The sequence below is a fragment of the Talpa occidentalis genome, unplaced genomic scaffold (assembly GCF_014898055.3).
Source record: "Talpa occidentalis isolate TD23 unplaced genomic scaffold, MPIMG_talOcc4v2.1 talOcc4.14, whole genome shotgun sequence".
Lineage (NCBI taxonomy): Eukaryota > Metazoa > Chordata > Mammalia > Eulipotyphla > Talpidae > Talpa > Talpa occidentalis.
The window spans coordinates 62,103,492-62,115,978 of record NW_023601433.1 but is presented as its reverse complement, the minus strand read 5'-3'; the positions used below and the strand labels follow the sequence as shown (position 1 = coordinate 62,115,978).

General features: G+C 43.0%; 1 protein-coding gene across 5 annotated transcripts in view; it reads left to right on the top strand.

Moving 5' to 3' along the window:
* Positions 1 to 12,487, top strand: part of FRMD4A (FERM domain containing 4A) — a 302,659-nt gene that overhangs the window by 146,338 nt on the left and 143,834 nt on the right. For all 5 annotated transcript variants that reach the window (XM_037510637.2, XM_054695096.1, XM_054695097.1 and 2 more), the window contains exon 3: positions 11,740 to 11,834. In XM_037510637.2, coding sequence (XP_037366534.2) covers positions 11,740 to 11,834 — 95 coding nt within the window. The remainder of the gene's footprint in view (positions 1 to 11,739; positions 11,835 to 12,487) is intronic.

The window sequence follows — 12,487 nt, the reverse complement described above, 5'->3', positions numbered from 1 at the left end:
ATGTGTTAAAAACCTAATAAAATAGTGCCTCCAACGTTGCTGGCCAAATTCACTTATGTAAATATCGAACATAAAACCTCTCCCAGAACATCTCTTGGGGTTTCAGGAAATTGCTTTAAAATCTGCTCCCGTTGGTGGGATTGGTGCAGCGAGTCCCTGTCTTCCTGGCTTCACTGGGGGCAAAAGTGTGAAGCTGTTGGTGGGGGACATTTCTGTCCTTCTACAGACTGTGCTGAAGACATGCTGTCCACTGTCCCTCGCTCATGGAACCTTAGAATAAATTCCTTCTTGAGTGTCCTTCCAGGGAAAGGCTTGCCTGAATCTAGCTGCTGCTTCAATCTGCTAACGAGGCCTGTGTAACCTAATAAACCCAGTGCCAGCAGCAGGAATTAGTTTAGCTCATGTGCCTGATGTCTGCAATGGACTCTGTCTTATTTATGTTGTTAATTTCCCTGTTTTATACTATTAAAAAATTTGCATGCCTCCTCTAAGCCTTCCGAAAGCGGGGGGGTAGGGAGAACTATAGGTAAGTACTACACTGATATTTTTGATTCAAGAATAAGCCTGTCATAAGCCACGGTTTTGCTCTGGCCCCTGCGGCACATCATCTGTCCTCGCACACTTAATTAGCACAGCACAGGGGAGGGAGGGGCTGTGGCATCTTTTGCATCTGTTCTTGTCTGACTTTAATGGAACTGCTCTTCAGGAACAAACATTTTTCAGCAAAATGTTGATCTTCCTCTCTTCAACCTCCCGGGAAACCAATACCTGTGCACTTTTCCATTACTCTTCTGCCCCAGCGAGAGTACCTTTTTAATTATGTTGAAAATGACATCATCGGCAGAGGGAAATGTATCGCTCCAGCATGTACCTGCCAACAATTTGCAAGAGCAAGGGGAGAGGGTCCACAGGGAGGAGACTTGGGGAACTTCCAAATTAAAATGCTGACAAACACTGGTAAGCCATGCCCTGTCTCTGGTTATATCACTGGCACAGGAGAGAGACTTCTTTCCCTTCTAGCCAATAAATGTCATTTTAACTCTAAAGAAGCAGGAGACGGGGACCAATGTGAGGTAAATTACTCAAGCGAGTGGAGGTGGATATTACTGAGCCAGCTCTGGGAGCTGAGGATATGTGCTATTTAGAGCAAGTCTACCCAACTAAGTTTAATTCCAGGGGAAGTCGTCTGCTTTCTCTTCTCCTTGCTGCGTGGTGATGATTTATTCATGGCTCCTGAGATAAAGAATATGACAGTTCGCTCAAAGGAAGATTTAGATTGTGATCAGAGTCGGTCCTTGTCAAAGTGATGAGGGGATAAGTAATTTTTATGGGGATTCAGTTACTGACTGAAGGAGAATCAGAAACCTACTTTTATTGAGTACCTTTAATGCACCAGGTAATTTATAAAGGATCATTTATTGAATCCTCACAACAACCCGTGAAGTAGGTACTATCGTCCCAACATTTCAAAGTGAAAGTTAATGCTAAGCAGTTTACACATAGGATAGAATTGGGTTTGTAAGTCCCGTGGACCTGACTGCTAATGCACTGCCTAGGTTTCATGAAAGGAGCTCTTACATTTTAAGATCAATCACAGCAATATATATGGATAGCTCCCTCTCATCATGCCTGCTCTCACCATCATCATACTAGAGGTAGCTTTCTCTTTCCAGCAAGTCAGATTCTTGCGTCTAGTATGTCACACCAGCCATGGCCTGGACAAAGGACAGCAGGTGCCACTCTTCAGCATATTACATTGGAAAGGGAGTAACCAACCTGCCTGTCTCAGAAAATAGCTCCACCTTTACTCTTTCTCCCTGTCCAGTTGTCATATGCCTTTACTAATGAAGCTCCCAAGAGCCCCTCGCTACTGCTGAGTACAAAATTGACAATTGGAATGATTGAACTTTGCCTAAGGCATTGTGGTCTCCATATGTACCCTCAAATCCTATTTCAAAGCCAAATCCAATTTCTTGTGCTCTTGGACAATACCCTTCTGCATTATTTCCTGAGCACCAAGCAAGGGGAATAAGTCAGTGTGCTATGTCAGAAGACCTCAAGTTTCAAACATTCCTGGTGCCATTTGGCTGACTGGAAAAGAAACCATTCTCCCAGTTTGGAGAACTCACGTCACTCCCCAGTAAATGTAGGAGCAATTTACATCCAAAATAGTAATTCACTGTAGTACAAGACGGGTTTATAACAGAGCTTGCACAGCAGGTTTCTTTTTAAAGAAAAAAAAAAGGAAGTGGTAGGCAAGACTGTAGAAGATGAATCCCAAGAACCTTAGCATCCCCGTATTTGCTAGAAATATCTCAAAACTGGGGCTGCAGACTTGACAGCCTTAGCCGGGAGAGGCAAATTGAGGACTTAGTGCCTGTCTGTGTTTTCGCCTCACTGAAACAGTTACCATTCCGTTAATGCGGAGAGGAACCACCGTGCATGTGCAGTCCTTGTGACATTGCCCTGAGCTGGCTGGAGTCTGGGGGTTGCTATGTTAATCAGCAGGAGCTCCCTAATGAACACCTGCCGGCTGCCCAAGGGTCCCGAGGGGGCGGATCCTGAATAATGCAGACTCCCCAGCAGACTAGCAAAAGCAGTTTGTGTTTCAGGAAGACCAATAATTATGTACGCCTGCCAAAGCCTTCCTATTGGCCATCATTCAAAGGCATAGATGAGAAGGACGGGTTTCCCCGGCTGATACCAACTCCAGCTTTTCCCAATAGTGAGACCAGGCTATTCCTCAGCAAAAATGTGAAAGAAACTGTGGAACTGAGAGGAAGAGAGATCAAGGGAATAAAGTAGAATATAGTATAAAGAATAGTATATAGGAAAAGCACAAAGGTGGGGGAAGGAATAGATGGACAACTAAAAAGGCTGTTCTCTGGGAGTTTCTGGTCCTGGGTTAGGTTGGAGAGTCTGCTAGAAGAGAGAAATGGAGAGGTGGTAGTGGTAGTTCTTCAAAGAGCAAACTGCAACCACATTTGTTGGCCAGGAGAAGTTGTGGTGGGAAGACACGACACATCCTTTCTTGGGTATACTAGTAACATTGCTGAAGTATGTGTCACAGCCTCCATCATGGGTGCCTGGAGGTATGTGATAAGAGAGAAACCCGGAGACCCACCCACCTATGCAACATCTATCAGTAGCGCAGTTTCTGCCCAGCAGTTCTGAGCTTCATGCAAGCCTGGACGGCTTGAGAAGGCTTCGTCCCCTCCAGTGATCTTCTTCCTTGCTAGACTCTCATAACAGTGAAATATGTGGCCCTGACATCTGTCCCATTCTGCCAACAGAACCCTTTATTAGGCATCTACTGTGTATTAGGCTCTGTGTTAGGCTCAGGGCTACAGATACTAATAAAACCTGAATCCCTTTTCCCACCTTAGGTACTTTTGTCTGACAAAATTATTCTGTGGCATTTAGAAAAAGCACCTTCAGCTCCCCTACCCGCTTCCAGCTGGGCTATTTGTTACCTGCTGGATCTGAATCCAACATTTAAAACCAAAGCTTTGGCATCAGACCCACATTCGGGCCCCTACTATGCCCTGTGCCCTTGCAGGTTGTCACTTGGGGAACATGACTGGATCTAAGCCCCACTGTCGTAAAACACTGCAGGTTGCTCTAAGGATTCAGTGAGATGATGTAAGTGAAGTATCCGACTGGACCTGCAATGGATGATGATTTTGGGGGATGGGGTAGGAAACTCGGAGGGAACCTGGCTCTTAGTGTGTCAGTGACCCCCTTCTCATTTATGTTATTTGGCTTTCTTTCCTTCCTGCTTTGAGCTTTGCAGCCTTTTCTGGCACATCCTGCTCTGTCCCCACTTAAGTAAAAAACAGAAGGGCTCACAGCTGCAGCAGACACTTGCCCAGCTATACTGGCAACTAAGATCACATCCCCTAGCCTTGGTAGTTTCCTCCACCCCTCTGAGTCTTAGTTTTCTCCCCTGTAATTTAACTGGATTGGCTCTTTGGTTCTTTATAAAATCCAGAGTTCCTAACTGACCTACACCCACCTTACGGTTGGGCGGGGGGGTGGGGGGTGGTTAAGCCCTGCCGATTATTAGCTGTGTGCATTTGACAGGGCCCACCACCAGCAGATGGAAGCAGTTAGTATTGGTCAATTGATTTTTCCAGTAAATGTAGTATTGGCTTTATTGTGAGGTTCTACTGTGGGTCACTCTCAAGCAGGAGGTAAGGAATTTGTCTCAAGTTCTCTAATGGGTTCAGGCTGCCTCCAAGAAATGCTCTCTGGTGCATCCACTTGCTGCACTGCAGGGTTCTCCCACTTTGCTTTAGGACTCCCCTACTATCCTATGCTTGACAGCCAGGAGAGCTGGGGGCAGGGGGACAGCTTTGTGGCTCATATCAGTGTGCATTAAGGAAGCAGTTTCCCATTGCCGTGCCATTTGCAGACCCAGGGGCAAGCTCGGTAAGGGCAGGAAGGAAGTCAGCCTCCTTGGCTAATCAGCCAAGCATCGAGAGAGTGTTGGGGAGGGGGCACACCAGACTGTCTGTGTGCAGAATGACCTCATCGCAGCCCCCTCCTTGGGAATAATGAGCAGCCAATGAGCTCTCTGCGGCTTACTACAGAGCCCCAGGGGGAGGGGGAGGCAGGAGACAAGCTCCCAGCTGCTTCAAAGACGGCAGCCTGCTCCTGCATGGTTTATTCAGCCTGCTCCTGCATGGTTTATTCAGAGCTGCACCTCTTCACTTCCTCCCTCCCTTTAGATTTTCAGAGAAATTGGAAAGAAAGAGCAGACCCACCAAGCCGTCTCCCCTCTTAGCCTGGACACTCATTTGCACAGCTGTGGCCACCCCTCCAGGGCCTGGAGTGACTGTTCTGTGGGTCATCATCTGGGTGGGCATGGTCCACGGGTACAAAGCTCACCCCAGCAGCCCGGTGGTTATTGTGTGGCTTCAGTGAGAAGCCTTGGGGAACAGGAAAAAGTGAGAGGTCAACCTACAGGCTGTGGTTTCTCCCAAAGCACAAATGGGATGTGATGTTTTTATTTTGTAATACAATTCATTCCAAAGTAGCCATTCCCTTGATTTAGAATCTGTGAGCTTCCTAAGGGAAGAGTGAATGAAAGAAAGGGCCTGGGGAAGAATTCCCTGAGTTGAAGCCCACATTGCCCTTGACCAAGCTAAGGTAAGCTTGGAGACACAGGCTTCTCCACCTAAATTCCATATGAGGCTTCTCTTCCCAGAATGTCAAAGGTGCTGTAAAGAGAGGAAGCAAGTACACATTAGGGCTTTGAACTGAATCTCCATTTACTCACATCTCAAATAGCCAACAAGTGCTGGTTTGGTTTTATTTATTTATTTATTTATACAAAAGAACTGCTTTCAGCATTTGTTATAGGGAGATATAATGATGTTCAATTCCTTCAGCTTATGTTTGGGAAAATATTTCTCCCTCGTATTAAAAGATCGCTTTGCAGAATAGAGTAGTACTGTCTGGCAGCTTTTTTTTTTCAAAGATTTATTTATTTATGCATATAAGAGCTGGGGAGGCCCAGCTTTTATTTTTGTGTATTTAAAATATGTCATTCCACTCTGCTGGCCTATAGAATTTCTGCTGATAAATCTGATGATAGCTTGATGGAAGTGTCTTTGCATGTTACTGCTTCTTTTCCCTAGCCATCTTTAATGTTCTTTCATTGTCAAGGACTTTTGATAGTTTCACTAATAGGTGTTTTGGTATAGGTCTCTGTGTTTAGAACACCAGGTATTCCATTAGCTTCATAGACATACCCCTTACCACAGCTTGGGAAGTTTAGAGTTACTATTTCTTTTTTTTTTTTCTTTTTTTTTCCCTTAAAGAGTCATCCATCCATGCATACAAGAACTGGGGCACAGCCCAGAGGTGTGGGGGATGAAAGGATTCACCAGAGACAGAGTGGGGAACAGAATAGGCAGACTGACTGAAGTACACTGGTGAGGGGAGCAGCGGGTGAGACAGGAGAGGTCTGCTGCACCATGTGGGTAGCTCCCTGGCCAGCAGGGGATCAAACTCATGCTGCAGTGGCTGCGGACAGCCTCATAGGCTGCATCTCCACTCCTTGCGCCACCAGGGAGGCCCCCACAGTTATTATTTCTTTAAACAAACTCTCAGCTCCTTCCTTCTCTTCACCTTGAATACACATTACCCTTATTGTTGCCTTTCTTATTTTAGTCAGCTAGCTCTTGTGGCCTTGTCTTTAGGTGAGTATGTGCTCAATATTCCACTGGAATATTCCAGAAGTCCTGGGAACTCAGATATGGGGGATGGAGTCAGACCACCAATGACTAAGAGACACTGCCTTCTTCCTAGAGAATGTGACTGAAGGCCAGATTTCCAAGTTAAGTTAATGCTGAAAAAGTCATCCTATTAGCACTGTGGGTCACACTGCCAACCAGTGCATCTTGATTGGGGTGCTTATGAAGAGATTATATTTGTCAGCTATAAGGAAGAATAAAAGTTTAAAAGGATAAGTGAAAAGGAGACTGAAATACAAAAAGAAAATGAAAAGAGACAAGCTATTGAGTGCACGGAGTTCGTTACAGACTGAAAGGAAGTCAGTTCTGTAGGGCCAGGATGGCACCAATGACCCAGAACAAGCTATTTCTAACCCCGGATGTTTAGGACTTGCCTAGCTTGCACTGGTATTGAGGCCTCTGCCTGGTTCGTCCTCTAGAACTTGATTGGGCTACAGGCTGCCTTTCTGGCCTCACTCCCAGCCTGATCCCTGCAAACCCCACAAATGTTTACAACACAAGTAATTGGCAAATTATAATCAGCAGGATTTTGTAAACATCCGTTCAAAGTACATAATAGCATAAAGCTTTGTGCTTACTGAGCAACTTTCTCCAAATGAGTTTAAGAAATGTTCAGAACAATGTAGTTCATTAATCACCATTGCGTCAAGGTGGGATATTGTCTTCATTTGTAAGATCAGGAAATCATGGAGTTGAGACCTTAATGGTTATAAACCAACCATACAGAAAAATAAAAATTCAGTGCTTGGATCAATCAGAGTTAGCTAGGTTATGCTGTGATGATAGACAACCCCAAATGTTGTCGTGGTTTTACAATGAGGTCTAGATCTCTAATGGAGAGGCTACCAGCTCGGGTGTTGCCAGAACCATGGCAGTAGAAGAGTGTGGTTTTTAAAGGGTCTTAAGATTCTGGAGTTGTGATCTCAATGTCTTGGGAGACCTATTATCTCCCCCTTCAATGCCTTTATTTCACCGTTTGTAAATTGTGGGTCATAAATGTTCTTCATTGAGAGTGGCACATATGATCTATAATCACTGTTGTATAAAGTAATGGGAGTAACCTTTTTTATTTTTTAACCAAAGATATGCATTCAATTAGGTACACTCATTGAAACAGAGATAATGAAATTTATTCCAATGATTCTGTGGTTGCTCAGAGCCTTTTATTTGCCTTCAGTTTATGAGTCACCAAGAACATTCATTTTCTTATTGTAGAAATTCCAATATCAAAAAGGGTTATGGCTACAGGCTAAGTCATAGGGGTATGTCACCATGGAGAGGCCAAAAGTCAGTGCCCAAGAGGCACTTGGGGTGGTGTCCATCACTCTGGTGATTCTTCGGCGAGAACATTCACTTTTTTAGCTCTATAGGCTTGGAAACCTGATTTTTCATCCTTAGGGGAAGACTGACATTACCCAAATTCAAAGTACTGATATATAAATCAGTAATATCAGTTTCAAGAGAGCAATAAAACCCTATCCCAGGCAGGGCCCTCAGGGTGCTTGATCTTTGGCATTTCTCTCACCCAGAAAGTAAAATCAGTGGAGAGAGGACAACAGAAGGGTTACACACATGGTCCTGGGGGCCGGCCTGACTTTGCTTGGAAGACTGGCTTTGCAGTGAGACTGAGGACAGCCTGCCCTGCACCTCCAAGTCTCAGAATCTTCATTGGTAAAGGAAGGATAATCGCTTGCTTTAGACAGTAATGCAGTCCACATGTTCAGTACTATACTGGGACTCAGCAATGGCTCTGTAAGTCCTGTGAAAGACATGGAATTAGAAGAGAGTTCTATTGGTAATTTGAGTGTTTCATATTATCAACTATATATCAGCTGATGTATAAATCTGTAATATCACTATCCTGGTTTCCAGAGAGTAATAAAACCCTCTCCTATGCCTTCATTTCTGCCAAAAGGCCTTAGTACTGCAGCCCAAATATTCAAGATCTAAAAGACCTATTAGCTAGGACCACATTTGCTTCTTCAGTTTGTTTCTGTTTCTCAAATTGCTTCTTCAACCATCTATCAACACACCACCATCCATTCACCTCTGCCTAGTCTACGGAACAATCACTATATTTAATCTTGTGATAAACTCGATCAGTTTATCAGAGTACTGCTTTCTCTTCTTGGGTAAATTTATGTATCTCTGGTCAGTCCCACTGAGATGTTGGTTTTAAGTTTAACTCAAAGAGAAGAAAATCTTATTTCTGTCATTCTAAGTTTGTGCTGGAAACTTTACCATAATCCTCAAGAACCTACAATAAATGATTATTTTATTGTCACACCTCCTTTTACAAAACCAGCTTGACCCAGGTTGCTCCCTCCCCTCCTATTCACCCACTGTCCCCACTCATTAGACTTGATTTCAAGTCACTGTTGCCACTTGAAAAAAATCAACTGCATTCTGAGTACAAGAAAATTTATCATGAGTGAGGAAGCTTTTACAAGTGTGACACAGGCTTCAAAAGCAAACCCAAAAGATTATCAAACATGTTTTAAGAACTGGCAGGCATCATAGAAATGCTATAAATACTTTAAAAGAGATAGCAATCATTTGGACAGATAAATTATGGCATATTGTAATTTAAAATTCAGCCATACTACCTGTATTCAGTCACAACCTCTACATTAAAAGCTTTGTACCTGGGCAATCAGGTACCTTTTAGGAATAGAGGTAGTGCTGGCAACAGAGCCTGCAGCAACCCATAGCAAACACAGTTTGAAGCTCCATCTCATCATGGATTCTACTTTGCAATCTGTCGTGACATCCTGAGATGTGCCACATTTACTCCATGGCATTCCCCAGTGGTAGATATCTACTATTTATGAAGGAAATTCTTATACAAAATCTTGAGTTCCCTGTTGGTTACAAAGATTGCTTCATTTTTACAAATTTTACTGTGAAAGAAGTATAAAATATTAGATGGTGTTCATTTGTCAAGATGGATTCTCCTGTTGACTTTTATCTTCCAAAGGGAGAAAGTTCTGCCCTAGCTTCACACCTACTCCTGTCATTTCCAGCTGTTTTCGTGGTAAATTGATAGTTACTCAGGTCCCAAAGCTGCCACTCTGTGAGCCCAGGAGTGAGACAGCAGAGGGAAACCATCTGCTTTGACTTTTTTGGCTTTGGCTTTCTAAACAAACACTAGCTCCTGCTCTGTGCCCCTGATAAAACTCTAACATCCTATTGACAGGTGCCTATGGTGGTCATTTTTGTATCTCCTGCAGAGAGGCCAGTGGCCTATTATTAGTTACTCAGTAAACATTTGTTGAATTAAAGGAAGTGGGCTTGTCTTAGTCTGTTTGGGCTGCCATCAAAAAAATACCACAGAGTGGATGACTTAAACCACAGAAATTTGCTTTCTCAGAGAGAGAGAGAGAGAGAGAGAGAGAGAGAGAGAGAGAGAGCAAGTGAGCAAGTGAGCGCACATTCTCTTTGCTGCCTCTTCTTGTAAGGACACAAATCCCATCATGAGAACCTACCCTTATGACCTCACTAATCTTAATTATCTCCCAAAGGCCCCAGCCCCAAATACCATTGTATTGGGGAGTCAGGTCTTAAGCATATGAATTTGGGAGGGGGAGGATGCAATACTGTCCATGGCAGCACCCAGAAAGTAAAATAAGAAACCAAACTGTCTTATAATTCTTGCTTTACATGTCTTATCAGCTCTCTAACAGAGAAATTCAACAGAGATAACCACCAGAGTAGGAAGTATACCAGGAGATATATATTAATGTGCATAAATGCAACACACATATATACATAGACACACATTTTCTTTTCTGGAATCTTTGTTTTTGCTCTGCACTTGGAGAAGTCCATCACGTGTGTCCTAAAGGCAGTGTGTTTGTGTGTGCATTACCAGGAGCCAATATAGACATGACTCTTCTCTTTTAGCTCCATATCTCCATCAGGTAGCTTTCCTTCCTCCCCCACCTCAGAGCCTGGCCATCTGTGTTGTTTTCAATATAGGCCCAGGTGAATTAAGAGTCACCAGTATACATGAGATACCATCTTACACCAGTGAGAATGGCACATATTTAAAAAACTAGCAACAACAAATGTTGGTGAGGATGTGGAGAAAAAGGAACTCTCCTGCACTGTTGGTGGGAGTGCAAACTGGTCCAACCACTATGGAGAGCTGTGTGGAGATTTCTTGACCTACTAAACATAGAGCTTCCATATGATCCAGCAATTCCACTCCTAGGTATTTACCCAAAGGACACAGAAACATCAATTCCAAAGAACACCTGCACCCCTATGTTTATAGCAGCACTGTTTACAATAGCTAAGCTTTGGAAACCACCCAAAGGCCCAAAAATAGATGACTGGATCAAGAAGATGTGGTACATATACACCATGGAATATTACTCAGCATTCAAAAAAGATAAGCACATGCAATTTGCAGCAACATGGATGGCGCTGGAAGGGATCATGCTCAGCAAAATAAGCCAGAAAGAAAAAGAAAAATACCGGATGGTCTCACTCATAGCAGGAATCTAGAAAACTTAAATAAGGGACCAGGAAAATGAATAACTATAAGAAAGTGAAAATCAAAATCAACAAAAAACTATGAAGCAGAGATACTCTATGGGGGGTGGGGTGTGGGGAGGGGAGGGATTGGGGTCAAAATAAGGGGGTTGCAATTGTATGGGGAATATAAAAATAAAATTTATTTAAAAAAAAAAAAGAGTCACCAGTATAGACAAATGCAATGATTTCATGCCCAAAGCCCTGGGCTAATCCATTAGATTGGCAGAGATATTTAAGAAATAATTATGATAAAAACATTCTTAGATAAAGACTGTTCTTCTCCTTTAGAAAGACAAATGAAGGGTGAGTTTTCCATTTACTCTTAAATTTTATTGCTAAGCATTTTTGACCTTAGTTTAAACATTTCTTGCAGGAGGATGCCTTTAGTTTCTGGATTTTACATTATGGGAGCCTGTAGAATCTCTAAAGACAGGATTCAGATCCCAGCCACAACACTTGCTTAGTCCAAGTGCCCAGTTCCTCAAGTCAGTGGCATTAATAATGGGACCACATCACAGGGAGGTGGTGAAGATGAAAGATGTAGGGGTTTGTAGAGTGTTTACAACAGGGCCTGGCACACAGCAAATACTATGTAAGTGTACATTAAAATATATTTACATATATTAAATACAGCCTCCTCCTGTCAATTCAGCATAAAATGTTCATCCTTGTGAAGAAGGAGAGCCACAAGGCTTGACAGCCTTGCCAGAGATGGAGTATGAACAGAGCAAGCTCCAGGAAGCCCGGCACAGCATCATGAGCTGCTGGTGGCCTGTGCTCGGCTGTTTGCTCATTGGTGTCCTCCTTGTCTACTCCTTTAGGTTTTATAAAACTCGTTTGCATTGATACACCTGAGTCTTGATGTACTGCATTTTAAAAATTGTGTGATTACGTGTTTTACAAAAGCACTTACCCTCTTTCCATTTTATTTTCCCTCCAGCCCAAGCTTTTGGCTAAAGAGCTTCTTGATCTCGTGGCCTCTCACTTCAATCTGAAGGAAAAGGAATACTTTGGAATAGCCTTCACAGATGAGACGTAAGTGCTGTCCCTGAGCCCTCAGAACCTGCAGGGAAAGTGCAGAACCTGAACTTGCACTGTTCCAACCTGTCAACAGGAAAACCAGCCGCAGGCCACGTGGGTCCTGTGCTGTGGGGTCAGTCCAAGTTCATCTTCGGATTTCAAAGGCCTTGTGATCAGGCCTGGACCTGGAACAACCAAAGCATATAATTAGGGTGATGCTAATATTATGAAATTATTAGCTAAACTAGTTCCTGTAATCAAGCAGGTTCGTGTTGAGAATGAAAAAATAATTTTTTTTAGATAGATTTGTATGGGTTTGTTTTTTCTTAGAGTTAAATGAAAACTTCTGGAAATCAAACTTTTCTCTCCGGTGTTAGAATAACAATAACAGGAAGTGAATTTGATGATGAATTCAAAATGAAAATAATTCATGCACTTTTTCTGCCTAAGCTGAAATAGAATACAGAAACAGAAAATTCAGGTCACTCATCTGAGGAAAAGTGCACTTGCTGGCATGATCTTCCTGCGTGTCTACAGAGTGATGTTTGCAATACAAGTCAGAATATCTTTACTAGAATTTCAATCTCCTTAATATGTTGTTCCCAAAAGAGTAGAGTGAAAATGTGCCAGATTCCTAGATACAAAATAGCTATTCTAAACAAATATTT